General features: G+C 46.4%; 1 protein-coding gene across 2 annotated transcripts in view; it reads left to right on the forward strand.

The window, feature by feature from the left end:
• Positions 1–1,263: 1,263 nt before the first annotated feature.
• Positions 1,264–19,058, forward strand: part of RHOT2 (ras homolog family member T2) — a 28,194-nt gene continuing 10,399 nt past the window's right edge. The window contains exons 1-11 of one of the 2 annotated variants that reach the window (XM_063430767.1): positions 1,264–1,378; positions 10,562–10,620; positions 12,305–12,386; positions 14,035–14,078; positions 14,176–14,229; positions 15,803–15,855; positions 15,959–16,067; positions 16,597–16,698; positions 17,682–17,780; positions 18,073–18,181; positions 18,918–19,038. In XM_063430767.1, the coding sequence (XP_063286837.1) occupies positions 1,342–1,378; positions 10,562–10,620; positions 12,305–12,386; positions 14,035–14,078; positions 14,176–14,229; positions 15,803–15,855; positions 15,959–16,067; positions 16,597–16,698; positions 17,682–17,780; positions 18,073–18,181; positions 18,918–19,038 (869 nt within the window). In that variant the 5' untranslated portion in view covers positions 1,264–1,341. The other variant, XM_063430768.1, reaches the window with a different exon arrangement.

Raw genomic sequence — 19,058 nt, forward strand, 5'->3', positions numbered from 1 at the left:
GTCTATATAAAGGTCCCCCCCTCTTCCTCTCTGAGTGTGAGTGTCTATATCAAGGTCATTCTCTCTCTCTGAGTGTGAGTGTCTATATAAAGGTCATTCTCTCTCTCTGAGTGTGAGTGCCTATATAAAGGTCATTCTCTCTCTCTCTGAGTGTGAGTGTCTATATAAAGGTCATTCTCTCTCTCTGAGTGTGAGTGTCTATATAAAGGTCATTCTCTCTCTCTCTGAGTGTGAGTGTCTATATAAAGGTCATTCTCTCTCTCTCTGAGTGTGAGTGTCTATATAAAGGTCATTCTCTCTCTCTGAGTGTGAGTGTCTATATAAAGGTCATTCTCTCTCTCTGAGTGTGAGTGTCTATATAAAGGTCATTCTCTCTCTCTGAGTGTGAGTGTCTATATAAAGGTCATTCTCTCTCTCTGAGTGTGAGTGCCTATATAAAGGTCATTCTCTCTCTCTGAGTGTGAGTGTCTATATAAAGGTCCACCTCTCTCTCTCTCAGTGTGAGTGTCTATATAAAGGCCCCCCCTCTCCCTCTCTGAGTGTGAGTGTCTATATAAAGGTCCCCCCTCTCTCTCTGAGTGTCTATATAAAGGTCCCCCCCTCTCTCTCTCTGAGTGTGAGTGTTTATATAAAGGTCCCCCCTCTCTCTCTGAGTGTGAGTGTTTATATAAAGGTCCCCCCTCTCTCTCTGAGTGTGAGTGTTTATATAAAGGTCCGTCTCTCTTTCTGAGTGTGAGTGTCTATATAAAGGTCCCCCCTCTCTCTCTCTCTGAGTGTGAGTGTCTATATAAAGGTCCCCCCTCTCTCTCTCTGAGTGTGAGTGTCTATATAAAGGTCCCCCCTCTCTCTCTCTGAGTGTCTATATAAAGGTCCCCCCTCTCTCTCTCTGAGTGTGAGTGTTTATATAAAGGTCCCCCCTCTCTCTCTGAGTGTGAGTGTCTATATAAAGGTCCCCCCTCTCTCTCTCTCTCTCTGAGTGTGAGTGTTTATATAAAGGTCTCTCTCTCTCTGAGTGTGAGTGTTTATATAAAGGTCCCTCTCTCTCACTGAGTGTGAGTGTTTATATAAAGGTCCCTCTCTCTCACTGAGTGTGAGTGTCTATATAAAGCTCCCTCTCTCTCTGAGTGTGAGTGCTCTCTCGCGTTGCCCATGACAACAGCAGGGTGTACGTGATGTCAATCAGGTATCGTTCCGCCCCGCCCTCTGTGTTACCATGGTAACCAGTAGCCGCCGTTTGGGCCAGCATTCCGGAAGTGACGTTGCTCGGGCTGTGAAGCCGGAAGTGGAGCAGCCTGTCAGTGGCGGGCACTGCACACCCGGAAACGGGCTGACACCGGAGCCATGAAACGGGACGTGAGGATCCTCCTCCTGGGGGAGGGTGAGTGGGCACTCAGCATGGCCGGGGGAGTCACCTGAGGGGGCCAGAGTGAGGGAGGACACTCAATGTCACCTCTGCGGAGTGTGAGTGCAGCCTGTGAGAGGGAGTGCACACTGACTACAGAGCACAGCCTGTGAGAGGGAGTGCACACTGACTACAGAGCACAGCCTGTGAGAGGGAGTGCACACTGACTACAGAGCACAGCCTGTGAGAGGGAGTGCACACTGACTACAGAGCACAGCCTGTGAGAGGGAGTGCACACTGACTACAGAGCACAGCCTGTGAGAGGGAGTGCACACTGACTACAGAGCACAGCCTGTGAGAGGGAGTGCACACTGACTACAGAGCACGGCCTGTGAGAGGGACCGCACACTGACTACAGTGCACAGCCTGTGAGAGGGAGTGCACACTGACTACAGAGCACAGCCTGTGAGAGGGAGTGCACACTGACTACAGAGCACAGCCTGTGAGAGGGAGTGCACACTGACTACAGAGCACAGCCTGTGAGAGCGAGTGCACACTGACTACAGAGCACAGCCTGTGAGAGGGACTGCACACTGACTACAGAGCACGGCCTGTGAGAGCGAGTGCACACTGACTACAGAGCACAGCCTGTGAGAGGGAGTGCACACTGACTACAGAGCACAGCCTGTGAGAGGGAGTGCACACTGACTACAGAGCACAGCCTGTGAGAGGGAGTGCACACTGACTACAGAGCACAGCCTGTGAGAGGGAGTGCACACTGACTACAGAGCACAGCCTGTGAGAGGGAGTGCACACTGACTACAGAGCACAGCCTGTGAGAGGGAGTGCACACTGACTACAGAGCACGGCCTGTGAGAGGGACCGCACACTGACTACAGTGCACAGCCTGTGAGAGGGAGTGCACACTGACTACAGAGCACAGCCTGTGAGAGGGAGTGCACACTGACTACAGAGCACAGCCTGTGAGAGCGAGTGCACACTGACTACAGAGCACAGCCTGTGAGAGGGACTGCACACTGACTACAGAGCACAGCCTGTGAGAGCGAGTGCACACTGACTACAGAGCACGGCCTGTGAGAGGGACCGCACACTGACTACAGAGCACAGCCTGTGAGAGGGACTGCACACTGACTACAGAGCACGGCCTGTGAGAGGGACTGCACACTGACTACAGAGCACGGCCTGTGAGAGGGACTGCACACTGACTACAGAGCACAGCCTGTGAGAGGGACTGCACACTGACTACAGAGCACAGCCTGTGAGAGGGACTGCACACTGACTACAGAGCACGGCCTGTGAGAGGGACTGCACACTGACTACAGAGCACAGCCTGTGAGAGGGACTGCACACTGACTACAGAGCACAGCCTGTGAGAGGGAGTGCACACTGACTACAGAGCACAGCCTGTGAGAGGGAGTGCACACTGACTACAGAGCACGGCCTGTGAGAGGGACCGCACACTGACTACAGAGCACAGCCTGTGAGAGGGAGTGCACACTGACTACAGAGCACAGCCTGTGAGAGGGAGTGCACACTGACTACAGAGCACGGCCTGTGAGAGGGACTGCACACTGACTACAGAGCACAGCCTGTGAGAGCGAGTGCACACTGACTACAGAGCACGGCCTGTGAGAGGGACCGCACACTGACTACAGAGCACAGCCTGTGAGAGGGACTGCACACTGACTACAGAGCACGGCCTGTGAGAGGGACTGCACACTGACTACAGAGCACGGCCTGTGAGAGGGACTGCACACTGACTACAGAGCACAGCCTGTGAGAGGGACTGCACACTGACTACAGAGCACGGCCTGTGAGAGGGACTGCACACTGACTACAGAGCACAGCCTGTGAGAGGGACTGCACACTGACTACAGAGCACGGCCTGTGAGAGGGACTGCACACTGACTACAGAGCACGGCCTGTGAGAGCGAGTGCACACTGACTACAGAGCACGGCCTGTGAGAGGGACTGCACACTGACTACAGAGCACGGCCTGTGAGAGGGACTGCACACTGACTACAGAGCACAGCCTGTGAGAGGGACTGCACACTGACTACAGAGCACGGCCTGTGAGAGGGACTGCACACTGACTACAGAGCACAGCCTGTGAGAGGGACCGCACACTGACTACAGAGCACAGCCTGTGAGAGAGAGTGCACACTGACTACAGAGCACAGCCTGTGAGAGGGACTGCACACTGACTACAGAGCACAGCCTGTGAGAGGGACTGCACACTGACTACAGAGCACAGCCTGTGAGAGGGACTGCACACTGACTACAGAGCACAGCCTGTGAGAGGGACTGCACACTGACTACAGAGCACAGCTTGTGAGAGGGACTGCACACTGACTACAGAGCACAGCCTGTGAGAGGGACTGCACACTGACTACAGAGCACGGCCTGTGAGAGGGAGTGCACACTGACTACAGAGCACAGCCTGTGAGAGGGAGTGCACACTGACTACAGAGCACGGCCTGTGAGAGGGACTGCACACTGACTACAGAGCACAGCCTGTGAGAGGGAGTGCACACTGACTACAGAGCACGGCCTGTGAGAGGGACTGCACACTGACTACAGAGCACTGCCTGTGAGAGGGACTGCACACTGACTACAGAGCACTGCCTGTGAGAGGGACTGCACACTGACTACAGAGCACAGCCTGTGAGAGGGACTGCACACTGACTACAGAGCACAGCCTGTGAGAGGGACTGCACACTGACTACAGAGCACAGCCTGTGAGAGGGACTGCACACTGACTACAGAGCACAGCCTGTGAGAGGGAGTGCACACTGACTACAGAGCACAGCCTGTGAGAGGGACTGCACACTGACTACAGAGCACAGCCTGTGAGAGGGAGTGCACACTGACTACAGAGCACAGCCTGTGAGAGGGACTGCACACTGACTACAGAGCACAGCCTGTGAGAGGGACTGCACACTGACTACAGAGCACGGCCTGTGAGAGGGACTGCACACTGACTACAGAGCACAGCCTGTGAGAGGGAGTGCACACTGACTACAGAGCACAGCCTGTGAGAGGGACTGCACACTGACTACAGAGCACAGCCTGTGAGAGGGACTGCACACTGACTACAGAGCACAGCCTGTGAGAGGGACTGCACACTGACTACAGAGCACAGCCTGTGAGAGGGAGTGCACACTGACTACAGAGCACAGCCTGTGAGAGGGAGTGCACACTGACTACAGAGCACAGCCTGTGAGAGAGAGTGCACACTGACTACAGAGCACAGCCTGTGAGAGGGACTGCACACTGACTACAGAGCACAGCCTGTGAGAGGGAGTGCACACTGACTACAGAGCACAGCCTGTGAGAGGGACTGCACACTGACTACAGAGCACAGCCTGTGAGAGGGACTGCACACTGACTACAGAGCACAGCTTGTGAGAGGGACTGCACACTGACTACAGAGCACAGCCTGTGAGAGGGAGTGCACACTGACTACAGAGCACGGCCTGTGAGAGGGAGTGCACACTGACTACAGAGCACAGCCTGTGAGAGGGAGTGCACACTGACTACAGAGCACAGCCTGTGAGAGGGAGTGCACACTGACTACAGAGCACAGCCTGTGAGAGAGAGTGCACACTGACTACAGAGCACAGCCTGTGAGAGGGACTGCACACTGACTACAGAGCACAGCCTGTGAGAGGGAGTGCACACTGACTACAGAGCACAGCCTGTGAGAGGGACTGCACACTGACTACAGAGCACAGCCTGTGAGAGGGACTGCACACTGACTACAGAGCACAGCTTGTGAGAGGGACTGCACACTGACTACAGAGCACAGCCTGTGAGAGGGACTGCACACTGACTACAGAGCACAGCCTGTGAGAGGGACTGCACACTGACTACAGAGCACAGCCTGTGAGAGGGAGTGCACACTGACTACAGAGCACAGCCTGTGAGAGAGAGTGCACACTGACTACAGAGCACAGCCTGTGAGAGGGACTGCACACTGACTACAGAGCACAGCCTGTGAGAGGGAGTGCACACTGACTACAGAGCACAGCCTGTGAGAGGGACTGCACACTGACTACAGAGCACAGCCTGTGAGAGGGACTGCACACTGACTACAGAGCACAGCTTGTGAGAGGGACTGCACACTGACTACAGAGCACAGCCTGTGAGAGGGACTGCACACTGACTACAGAGCACAGCCTGTGAGAGGGACTGCACACTGACTACAGAGCACAGCCTGTGAGAGGGACTGCACACTGACTACAGTGCACAGCCTGTGAGAGGGACTGCACACTGACTACAGTGCACAGCCTGTGAGAGGGACTGCACACTGACTACAGAGCACAGCCTGTGAGAGGGACTGCACACTGACTACAGAGCACAGCCTGTGAGAGGGACTGCACACTGACTACAGAGCACAGCCTGTGAGAGGGACTGCACACTGACTACAGAGCACAGCCTGTGAGAGGGACTGCACACTGACTACAGAGCACAGCCTGTGAGAGGGACTGCACACTGACTACAGAGCACAGCCTGTGAGAGGGACTGCACACTGACTACAGAGCACAGCCTGTGAGAGGGACTGCACACTGACTACAGTGCACAGCCTGTGAGAGGGACTGCACACTGACTACAGAGCACAGCCTGTGAGAGGGACTGCACACTGACTACAGAGCACAGCCTGTGAGAGGGACTGCACACTGACTACAGAGCACAGCCTGTGAGAGGGACTGCACACTGACTACAGAGCACAGCCTGTGAGAGGGACTGCACACTGACTACAGAGCACAGCCTGTGAGAGGGACTGCACACTGACTACAGAGCACAGCCTGTGAGAGGGACTGCACACTGACTACAGAGCACAGCCTGTGAGAGGGACTGCACACTGACTACAGAGCACCGCCTGTGAGAGGGACTGCACACTGACTACAGAGCACAGCCTGTGAGAGGGACTGCACACTGACTACAGAACACCGCCTGTGAGAGGGACTGCACACTGACTACAGAACACCGCCTGTGAGAGGGACTGCACACTGACTACAGAACACCGCCTGTGAGAGGGACTGCACACTGACTACAGAACACCGCCTGTGAGAGGGACTGCACACTGACTACAGAGCACAGCCTGTGAGAGCGAGTGCACACTGACTACAGAACACAGCCTGGGAGAGAGACCGCATACTGACTACAGAGCACAGCCTGTGAGAGGGAGTGCACACTGACTAGAGCACAGCCTGTGAGAGGGAGTGCACACTGACTACAGAGCACAGCCTGTGAGAGGGAGTGCACACTGACTACAGAGCACGGCCTGTGAGAGGGAGTGCACACTGACTACAGAGCACGGCCTGTGAGAGGGAGTGCACACTGACTACAGAGCACGGCCTGTGAGAGGGACTGCACACTGACTACAGAGCACGGCCTGTGAGAGGGACTGCACACTGACTACAGAGCACGGCCTGTGAGAGGGACTGCACACTGACTACAGAGCACGGCCTGTGAGAGGGACTGCACACTGACTACAGAGCACGGCCTGTGAGAGGGACTGCACACTGACTACAGAGCACGGCCTGTGAGAGGGACTGCACACTGACTACAGAGCACGGCCTGTGAGAGGGAGTGCACACTGACTACAGAGCACGGCCTGTGAGAGGGAGTGCACACTGACTACAGAGCACGGCCTGTGAGAGGGAGTGCACACTGACTACAGAGCACGGCGTGTGAGAGGGAGTGCACACTGACTACAGAGCACGGCCTGTGAGAGGGAGTGCACACTGACTACAGAGCACGGCCTGTGAGAGGGAGTGCACACTGACTACAGAGCACGGCCTGTGAGAGGGAGTGCACACTGACTACAGAGCACGGCCTGTGAGAGGGAGTGCACACTGACTACAGAGCACGGCCTGTGAGAGGGAGTGCACTCTGACTACAGAGCACAGCCTGTGAGAGGGAGTGCACACTGACTACAGAGCACAGCCTGTGAGAGGGAGTGCACACTGACTACAGAGCACAGCCTGTGAGAGGGAGTGCACACTGACTACAGAGCACAGCCTGTGAGAGGGAGTGCACACTGACTACAGAGCACAGCCTGTGAGAGGGAGTGCACACTGACTACAGAGCACAGCCTGTGAGAGGGAGTGCACACTGACTACAGAGCACAGCCTGTGAGAGGGAGTGCACACTGACTACAGAGCACAGCCTGTGAGAGGGAGTGCACACTGACTACAGAGCACAGCCTGTGAGAGGGAGTGCACACTGACTACAGAGCACAGCCTGTGAGAGGGAGTGCACACTGACTACAGAGCACAGCTTGTGAGAGGGAGTGCACACTGACTACAGAGCACAGCCTGTGAGAGGGAGTGCACACTGACTACAGAGCACAGCCTGTGAGAGGGAGTGCACACTGACTACAGAGCACAGCCTGTGAGAGGGAGTGCGCACAGCCTGTGAGAGGGAGTGCACACTGACTACAGAGCACAGTTTGTGAGAGGGAGTGCACACTGACTACAGAGCACAGTTTGTGAGAGGGAGTGCACACTGACTACAGAGCACAGTTTGTGAGAGGGAGTGCACACTGACTACAGAGCACAGCCTGTGAGAGGGAGTGCGCACAGCCTGTGAGAGGGAGTGCACACTGACTACAGAGCACAGCCTGTGAGAGGGAGTGCACACTGACTACAGAGCACGGCCTGTGAGAGGGAGTGCACACTGACTACAGAGCACGGCCTGTGAGAGGGAGTGCACACTGACTACAGAGCACGGCCTGTGAGAGGGACTGCACACTGACTACAGAGCACGGCCTGTGAGAGGGAGTGCACACTGACTACAGAGCACAGCCTGTGCGAGGGACTGCACACTGACTACAGAGCACAGCCTGTGAGAGGGACTGCACACTGACTACAGAGCACAGCCTGTGAGAGGGAGTGCACACTGACTACAGAGCACGGCCTGTGAGAGGGAGTGCACACTGACTACAGAGCACGGCCTGTGAGAGGGACTGCACACTGACTACAGAGCACGGCCTGTGAGAGGGACTGCACACTGACTACAGAGCACGGCCTGTGAGAGGGAGTGCACACTGACTACAGAGCACGGCCTGTGAGAGGGACTGCACACTGACTACAGAGCACAGCCTGTGAGAGGGAGTGCACACTGACTACAGAGCACAGCCTGTGAGAGGGACTGCACACTGACTACAGAGCACAGCCTGTGAGAGGGAGTGCACACTGACTACAGAGCACAGCCTGTGAGAGCGAGTGCACACTGACTACAGAGCACAGCCTGTGAGAGCGAGTGCACACTGACTACAGAGCACAGCCTGTGAGAGCGAGTGCACACTGACTACAGAGCACAGCCTGTGAGAGCGAGTGCACACTGACTACAGAGCACAGCCTGTGAGAGCGAGTGCACACTGACTACAGAGCACAGCCTGTGAGAGCGAGTGCACACTGACTACAGAGCACAGCCTGTACAAATCAGCTTTTTCCCCATCAGTCTTGTCATTTTATGTTTTAAATCCACTAAATGAAGAGTTCATTAAACAATCTGATGAGCATAGCCTATTGCATTCTGTGAGACTGCCCTTAATATGGAGTGGCAGAACTGCTGGCTGTTGGTGAGAGAGTGAGCATACTCTTCTATATTTCACACTGTTTAATCTTTAGGTGTGTTTCAGTTCGAATCCTTATCACAGACTAACCAAACCTTACTCTGATTGTGAATATGTAATTCTTGGCAGTATTAACCATTCTGAAAGCATGTGGCAGGTGTGTGAATAAACATTTGTTGTACGTTGTATTCCTGTATTTCCTGGGAGGGCAATCTCTAATTCCTTGCAGAATCATATACTGTTAATGGAAACACTCGGAAGTTATTCTTAGAGATATATCTTCACCTTTGCTGTTGACACAATATCCCGTGAGAGCTAGTAAAGTGGAATGCGTTGTCTATTTTTAAATTGTCAACCAAAACAGCAAAGAAAATCTGTTTCAAATGTTATACACGGACCGGTAGGAACTAGTCAAGGAAAGTATATTTGGATCTATAGGGGAACGAGGGGCAAGATCCATGTTCAAACCTGCTTACCATAAATCTACTTTACTACCAGAACCACTGCGGATCCAGCTGGGCGACATGAACCTTCCTGTTGGTTATTGTGTTAGCGCGTAAGATTTGTTTTTGTCTGGCTCCAAAAAGTTGTATTTATTTATTTTTTCAGTGTTGGTGCTTAATGTGTGCTTTTTGCACACCCATATAGCTATCAAAATCTTAGCTATTGGTTGTACCATTCATGTTGCCTTACTATTTTAACACATTACTTGCCACGTGGGCACTCACTGCACTGCGTATCAGTTGGATTGACGACAACCTGCAACGTCGTACACCTGAGGAAATGCAGGAGAGTGCGTCATACATTTCTGTGTAGTTGCCCAAGCGGGTATGAGCATGCCCGTGGCTTGATGAGACCGTTTAGTGGCCTACAATGTAGCAAAAGTAAATGTTTTCAGATTCTAATAAATTGACATATTGTGACTAACTCATGCCAGTTTATTCAGTCTGTCCATTCTAAGGTTTGTGTTGCCAGGCTGTGTTTTCAAACTTTCATTCATTAGAGACATAGCTGATCTTTGAATTTGGGAAATCTGGTGCCCAGTTTAATCTTACCATAGTTAGGAAAGGAAGGTAATTTGCATAGAATGCCCTGTCTGTGCCTTTTCAAAAGACAGTTGAGGTGACCGTCTAGGTTCAATAATATAGATATATTTTAAAACTAACAGCTATATATAAAAAAAATAAAAAAAATAGAACAAAGTAGTTTTGTTTATGAGCTGGATATGATTAATACTGTTATAACGTGGCAGTTATGTTTTATTTGACAATAACATTTCCAATTGGAATTATTTCTGAATCTTAGATTGCTATGCAGTTGCGACAGGATCTGCTTCTTTTGTTCCTCACCTCTAACAAGCAGTATTTATTTGGGAAGACATGCATATACCTCTTTAAATATACAGTCTATTTAATTGAGAAATACATGTTTTCTGCCATTTGTTTTAAATCAGTCCTTTAGCCCTGGACCAGGTCCTAGAACTGTGTCCCAATAGTGTTCTGGGTAGGTACCTAGGTTGGGACCACACTGAGGGTAGAAAAACCTGTATATGGAATCATGCAACCCAATGCTCTAATCCACTCACTGAGTGCTTTTTATTTTGGTCTTTGCAGCCCAGGTGGGGAAAACGTCCCTAATTATGGCTCTTGTGGGCGAGGAGTTTCCCGATGAGGTGAGTATCTATCTTGATCTATTAATGTCCAACCATCATTTTATTGGAAAATAATACGGATAACAATGCTGCCAAATAACCTCAATAAAAACAGATAAAGATGGGTGATTGCATGTGACATGGAACCATAGGTAAATGCAACAATACTAAATAAATGAAAATCACTGTTTAGAAGATATACCCCACATGAAAACTTGCATTTAATTATGCATGTTTTCATTAAAGGGACACTATAGGCACCCAGACTACTTCAGCTCATTGAAGAAGTCTGGGTGCTGTGACTCTTTCGCACTTAGTGCTGCAATGTAAAACATTGCAATTCCAAACATTGCAGTTCTAAGTCTGCCCTCAGTGACTGTCTACCAGACAGCCACTGGTGGGCGCTTGTGGAATCCAAACTAACTTTGGTCTGTTATCTGATGCTGGACGTCCTTTCAGACCTCCAGCGTCAGATTTTCCCCATAGGAAAGCATTGAATAATGCTTTCCTATTGGGAGGTCTAATGCACGCGCAACCGCGTTAGGTCTCCCCCGTCGGTGGGGAGGAGCGTGACTCAGGCAGATTCAAGAAAGTGGCTTAAGGGGGTTTTAACCCCTTCAGCCCCGCGGTACGGAGGGGCCTATTAAACCTATAATGTCAGGAAAACTGGTTTGTTTCTGGTTTGTTTTCCTGGCACAATAGGATCCCTTTAAAGTTATATCTAGAAAGAGCTGGCAAAATCTACAGATCTCTTGTCTGCTGCCCTTTGCAAGCCACCCCCTTCTAACCCCACCCAGACTTTCTGTGGCTGTCCAATCACAGACTTCCCAATGCAGCTCAATGAGAAGTCTTTGCGAGGCAGGTGCTCTAGGCAATTGCTGCCTCTTTAGTTTAGCTCAACTGAGCTAAACAAATCAGGAAGTAACAGGACCGGTTTTCTGCTTGAAATGCCATTGGAGCAGTAACCAGTTTTATTTATAAAAGTGTCCATTCCTTTGAAATCTGCACTTTTTTAAAACTGAAAAAAATAGTACACACTCTTCACACACAAAGTACTTCTCAAACTAACTTAAGTGTTTTTAAGGGTCTGGAGTGTCCCTTTAAGGTCCGCTGTTAGCTTGCATAGCTAAGCAGTAATAATGCCAATTTTCTGTCTGTGTACACATTGTGTGTTCCAAACATGCATTAGAAAGTTTCATTAAGTTGAGAGCAGATGTTCTTCAGAATAATTCCAAGCTGTTATGTTGGCTTTAATTAGAATGAATATAATACAAATGTGTGGTTTGGGTTTTGGAGCAAGAGAACTATATTTAGAGGCCTTCCTTTAGAGGAGACCAGAACAACCAGTCAGATCCATGCAATATTCTCTTAGACATCAACATTTAAACTGCAAACATCAGCAGACACTACCAGCTCTAGGATTCAATGTCTAAACAAGTGTCGATTTCAATACAATTTAGCATTTTTATGATTTTTTTTTCTTGATTATTTTGTCAGAAATCCTTTTTTTTTCTTAAAGCCCCAGATAGCTTAGTCTAAAATACCGTTATTGAAATGGATCCAGTATTGGGATATATTGCTGTATTTTACCAATATTTATAAAACCATTCATATCTGTCAAACTACACTGATCTTTATTTGATATGTATAGTTTACGTTACTATCCATCATTGCGGCTCATGCTCTGTACATCTGTGTGTTAAAGGTCCCGGCAAGAGCAGAAGAGATCACCATACCAGCAGACGTTACCCCGGAACGCGTGCCCACCCACATTGTAGATTTCTCAGGTATGTTCCACGCAATGTAATGTACGACATTCTATGTCCCATAAACCACGATTGTTTATATATACCCTGTCTATGGAGAGGAGGTACAGCGTACACGTGTTATACTGATACAAAGTAACATTTCATAGAGTTATTCACTAATGCATGAACTGTCCGCAGATGAAAGGGAATTCTAAATTTGAATCCACTTTTTTTCATTATTTTTATATAAACAGCCTTGAAATTCACTTTGTTTACATAAGTAGTGAATAATCTTGACTGTGTTTAAGCCCAGATGTTTTTTTTTCTTTTTGTTTTTTTTCTTTGACTGCCCTTCCCGTAGTAAAAACAATATACACCATCCTTTTTTTTCTTTTTCTTCAAACTCCATGCTAGGTAGTGGGCACTGGTATTTATCATTTTCACTGGCTGGCATGAGACTGGCGATGCTCTGTAGTTTCAATCCTTGTAGCTCAGTGCAGATAAAGCTCTCACTGTTTGACTGAAACCAAATACTACAGAGATGGGAGGAATTCAGCCTAAATCTGAACTCAAAAAGCTAAACTTGTGCTGTTATCACCTTAAAAAAAAATCTCCCCTACAAGGCAACGTTCTGCATGCAACTAACTGTGCTACATGATGCCTGATCATCACTGAAACTTATAATGTAATTCTCCAAATCAAGACTGTGCCCTGCCAGGTAGCTTTAGTATTGAATTGACAAAGGTATTTATTTACTTTTCTTACGATCTTGTGTTTAATAACATTTTAAAAACATTGGTGGCTTGTCAAACAGGAAAGTTATAGCTCCCGAATTATCCCCCACAAGGCCATTTATTTTTATATTTAAGTTTTCTAACTGTATACTTTGACCCATCATGACAATTTACAAACACAGTTTCCATGACAACTATATTTTCGCACATTCCAAACTACTTGTCTCTTAATGGAAATGAGAATGTAGGCCAAGACGATTTGTCTCCAACAGCTGCTTTGACATATCGGATAATTTATGCAAGCATATGAAAGTAAAAAGTGCAATAAAAAGCTTTTTCTAAACAGATTTATGCTTCGATAAATATTACGTTATCTATTGCTTGTGAAGCAGCAGTTATGATTGTTTTTATATTTTGTTTGTTTTCGGTTTTCTTTTGGGGTCTATGGAGTCTAATGAATCTCAGATTTAAAGTTCATCGTTTTAATCACCTTTACTCCAGGGCACAGGCTCTAGTTGTGATGATAAATATATAATGCCGCTGTGTTATGATTTAATGTTGTAATGCATCGAATGCAGGTTTTTTTTTTTTAACATTTTCATTTGTATGAAAAGGTATCTGTACGTGGGTTAAATTTAAATATATTGACATAAACATCTGAAACAATGCACCACTCAAAGTTGGAACTACATAAAACTTTTATTCGAATAGTTAAAACATCATTTTTATAGACTCCTTTATCACCTAAAGACAGATTACTGCAGCTTTGAGATCACTTTAGATGTCCGTTTAAATTTATCTAAAGATTTATTGTTGTATACTTTGGTTTTGAGAACAAGGTTCTCTTTTTCTTGAAATCTGGCATTTAGTGCAGGAGACCTGAGAAAAAAAATCTGTTGGTACAGACAGCACAGGTGACCAGTAATGAGCTTTTTTTCCTCTTTTTCTCACAGAGGTGGAACAGACAGAGGATGAACTGCGAGAAGAAGTAGCTAAGGTGAGTTTGTGGCTGGCCGGCCAGATAGATGGAAACATTGCTATATTTCACCAAATACAGTGCGTTACTTGTCTAACTCTTCCTTGTATCTCCAAAGGCAAATGTTGTCTGCATCGTGTATGATGTGTCTGAATTAAATACCATCGAAAAGGTAATAAGTCCTTTTTTTAAACAAGTGAACAAACTGTTTGTGTTTTCATAAATGAGTCAAGTGGTGATGTCTCTAATAGCATAGTCTGAGCATATTTCCTATATTTCTCTAGATTTTAAATGTTTGCTCAATCTTAGAACAAAAATGTCTCTGCAATTTCACGATAAACGTTTGTTCTGTGAATAGCAAGTAAAGTAAAGCAGGGTGTCAGGGAACACTGAGTACAGACGAAATCTCAGGTTGTTTTCCCTCTGGTTAGCCCCCTCTCGGGTCTCCAACAAGTTAGGCTCATTTGTAACAATACAGACATGCAGTCCAGCTCTGTAACATTCTGCTGTCATGGGCCCTCATTGTTGAGGTGTAGCCAATAGCCCTCTAGACACAAAGAGTGAAGGGACCAGCGACCTTCACCTCTCCTCTGCCTGAAAGATGTCTCTTACAGGCTGGATCTAGGAGAGTCTGTCTGATGGATCTTCTGTTGATAGAAACATTGTTTGTTCTGAACCTTGACCTGCTGTGTATGTGGAAACACTCCCTCCTATTCTGTCTGCTATTCACCAAGTGCTTGCTCAACTAGTCTAACTATAACCCGTATCCATCTCTGATAGGGGAACATGGGGACTGACGGGGTTAGAAATGGCAAACTGAACTACCAACAATACAAAAAGGAAAATTTATGAAGATAAAAAAGCTTTTTAAAATCAATGAGTGTCTGCTCTGTTTATATCTCTTTAATATCTCAGAAATGAAATTTGCCGATTTCTTTATTTCTATAACTGCTGATTGTTCTGATTTATCACCATACGTCAAGTCTTCATTACTTAGAATCATATGTTTTGTTTTTTTACCCACTGGCTATGTTCAGTGACAGGAAAAGGACAGCATTAATAATTATGTAGATCCCAAGTTCCAGGAGAGAAGTGTGGATTTATATATTTGCTAAATATAGGTGATAGGTAGGAATAATATTAGAAATCCTGGCAAGTGACATTTCCCCTTTAATTATCTTCCCACGTACTACGTCTGTTATCTCTTCTTCTTCTCATCCTCCATTCATTAACATAATCTACAAACCGCTATATTGACTTTATTGGGACATTCCACTGTATCTGGAATGACCGTTATTTGTTCCTCAGTCTTGGTAATACCTAGACTTACCTACACTGCTCTTCCCCAGGTGTGTTCATGAGTGATCAGGGATCTACAGAGGAATTCCATACAAGCTCACGCTAATTTGTTCATAAAGGACAGCTGTCACCTCTTTTTTTTATTTTACATATAGCTCGTTTAAAAAATCTATTTCCTTTAAGAACTTGCTGAAAGGATTACAATATTAAACAGTTTTGAAGTGACAGTTGTTTTTTAAGTGGACAGGAACGTGTTATTAATATGTTGATGGCAAGGTTTCTGTTTTAGATACGTTTATACACAGCTCCAGGAATACGTGCATTTTACACGTGTCTTTTGGAAAATTACTAGTATCTGACTATAATTATCTGTTGGATTGTTTTAATTGTTCATATTGTTTTCATTGTTGAATTTAAAAAGGCAATCATTTTACTCTTTATTTCAGATCTCATCTAAGTGGATTCCGCTTGTGAACGGCAATGCAGAGAGGAATTTTAGGTAAATAGTTCTGGATGATGCCTGTCTTTGACAGCTGCATGACTGTATCGATAGGGGACTGCTGCACCCACCTACTGTCTAATGCAGCTTCTATCTCACACAGGCTACCTATAATCCTCGTGGGCAATAAATCCGACCTGCAGTGCGGCAGCTCCATGGAAGCCATCTTGCCCATTATGAACCAGTTCTCTGAGATTGAAACCTGTGTTGAAGTAAGAATCAGAATTCAGATGACCGTATCTTGAAATATACAGGACAGTGTGTATAAAGGTCAATTCTGAGATAACGCTCTGAAAGCGGAAACCAATATATATTATTTCTGCTGATATCTCCACTTTTCGAACTTTGCCCCCAAACTAACTTTGATGGATATGATACATGAAGTACTATGATCCTGAGGCCTATTTAAAAATCACAAATGTCGGCAAATGTCAAGCGCTGTACTGGGTGATCCTTTCACAGAGATGGCCGTTACTGTCACCAGCTGTTCAAAACAAAATCTATTTACTGCCAGTCTGCTATAGACTACCTTCATATTGTTATTTGTTATGCCCTGAGTTGTCTCAAGTTTATTAACCACCCACGTCCTGTCTGTCTAGTTAAAGTCTTGTAAATTATCCATGTCTATTCTCCTTTATCATTAATATTCTTATTAAGAATACGATAACTAAAATAGATACGATTTTACTTTAGTTATGCTTGTACACAATTTTATTTCCTATTTTTTTCCCCTTTCCCCAGTGTTCAGCTAAAAACCTCAAGAATATCTCTGAGGTCTTTTACTATGCCCAGAAGGCTGTCCTGCATCCCACTGCTCCTCTCTATGACCCAGAGGAGAAGCAGGTAAGTGAAGTGGAATGTGCCTCACTTGCTGAGGGTTGTATCACTGGCTTTGTGTCACCCTTGTATTTTGGTGCATGCGCGAAGGTTTAAAGCAGGATTCTAAAGAAAATTTAGAGAGACGTCCGCAGAATTCTCATGTGTGCATTCACGCTAAACACCCGTCGGTTGATATTACCCATAGACTGACGTTTAGCATCAAGAATAGCCAGCTAGACTAAATGAGTCACAAAAGTGCCAGTTTTAAAAATTTAACTTGACCAAAGATTCGAAAAATGTAAATATAACTTTTTAATGTAAACGACAAAAATCTACCTCGTGACAGATTGCAGAAAATAAGAGTTGAGGAGACGTGAGTTAAGCTCAGACCACGTGGATTTGAAGGACTTTCCATACATAGCACAGTACTTTCCGGGTAAATATGGTCTCTAACTGAGAACACAATTCTCTCCATAATTATAAACTGCAGAAAGGATTGTCATTTTCTAAGGAGACAAAAATCTAGTTACAATGGACCTGTCACACTCAAAAGGTTTTAGTAAGTCTTTGTGCGTCCTTTGTATCTGCAATATTTGTCCTAGGGTTATTTTCCCAAAAGTAACTGTGCGTTGTCTAGCAAAATGTACAGCTACAATTTTGTTTTTAGTGATCGGTTATTTTGTTCTGTGGTAGGTAAACCTTAACAGATCTTCTATAATGGGGTATATTCACCCATCCAGGAATTGTGAGGAATTGACCCGTTAGGCCAAAATAGCTAGAATGGACAAATCCTTAAACATTTACACTTTTTTTATTTATCCGTTCTCCACAATTCCTGATTTAGAAAATAACCCTCGGACGTGATATGCATAGATCTAGAATAGGAGGCCTGCGGAGAGAGGGAGAAAGCAGGCGTTCTGTACATGGCGCGGGTTACTCGGCGATGTTAACATGTCTCGATCCTGTCAATGTGTGTTTTTTATTACATGGGTTTTTGTTTTTTTCAGCTCAGGCCGCGTTGCAGGAAGGCGCTGACTCGAATCTTCACCATCTCTGATCAGGATAATAATCAGATATTAAGTGACGCCGAACTCAACTACTTCCAGGTATGCTTGGGGGGCTGCTCGACCTCTGTATATTCCTGTTTCAGATGTTTATTTGTATTTCATCACATCTTTTTTTTTTCTTGCAGTGTATACTTAGTAGATTTAATGGACACTAGAAGTCTATTTATGCTTTCTCTGTGGCTGACCCTCTGTCACTTGTCTTTTTTTTTTTTTTCTGGTATGTTTCTGCATTGTGTCTTTCCTATCTGTCTGGCCCTTTGCCGGTTCTCCCCTTATTCTATGTCTGATTTCCTGTATCTATCTGACCTCTTAACTATTTTTTGGGAGGCAGCAATCCTGTTTTGGAAACCCATTGGCACCCCAGGCCCTTGAAGACGTTAAGATGGTTGTTAGGAAGAACACAGCAGATGGCGTGAGGGAGAATGGGCTGACACTAAATGGTACGGAATGTGGTTGTGGTTGGGTGTCTATAATGGAGAAGAATTGTAGAACAAACAATAGTGGCACGTCACTCTTGATATTATGTGTCTTTATTAGATCACACACTATTCTTGATGTAATTCCATGTCCTCTACAAGAAGTCTGGATGACTCTGTTTTGGTATTCAGTTTAATTTGAATCTAACATAATATGGATTATTAAAAGGGAACTGTCTCTTTCCAGGATTTTTAATATTATATTTACTTATCAAATAGGTTTTTGTGAGGTGAAAAATACAATTAAACGTAGAGATACACACCTATTTATTCTTCAATGGGCACCTTCTTCTTAGCTCCCTGTCAATCATTGCTATAATCTCTGTTGTTGGCACCTGGCAGTCACTATAGAGAGAGCATTCAGAGAACAGGGGAAATGAAACAATGTTTTTAGCTCTTTTGTTGTATTTGATATATTGTATATTCATTGATTTATTCAATGGTGTAAATCCAGAGACATGGCAGTTCCCCTTTAACAAGCACCCTAACAATCTGAACTTTAAACTATTGGCAGTGATGCACAGTATCCATTTTAGTGACCATTGCCAGCTCTGCTTTACGAGTTACTAGTTCTAAATAGAGGAGAATTCTCCTGCCAGAAACTGTTGCGAAAACCACATTAATTTAAGTGAATTTGATTGGTACGGTGGTGGTGACATTCAGTCCATATAACACTTCTGCTTCCATTGGACCCACGTAGGTTTCCTCTTCCTCAATACGCTGTTTATCCAGCGTGGACGACACGAGACCACCTGGACAATCCTCCGACGATTTGGATATGATGATGCCTTAGAGCTGACAGATGATTACTTGTACCCTCCGTAAGTCTCTGGTAATGGTG

Source organism: Pelobates fuscus, chromosome 8, assembly GCF_036172605.1.
Source record: "Pelobates fuscus isolate aPelFus1 chromosome 8, aPelFus1.pri, whole genome shotgun sequence".
Taxonomy (NCBI): domain Eukaryota; kingdom Metazoa; phylum Chordata; class Amphibia; order Anura; family Pelobatidae; genus Pelobates; species Pelobates fuscus.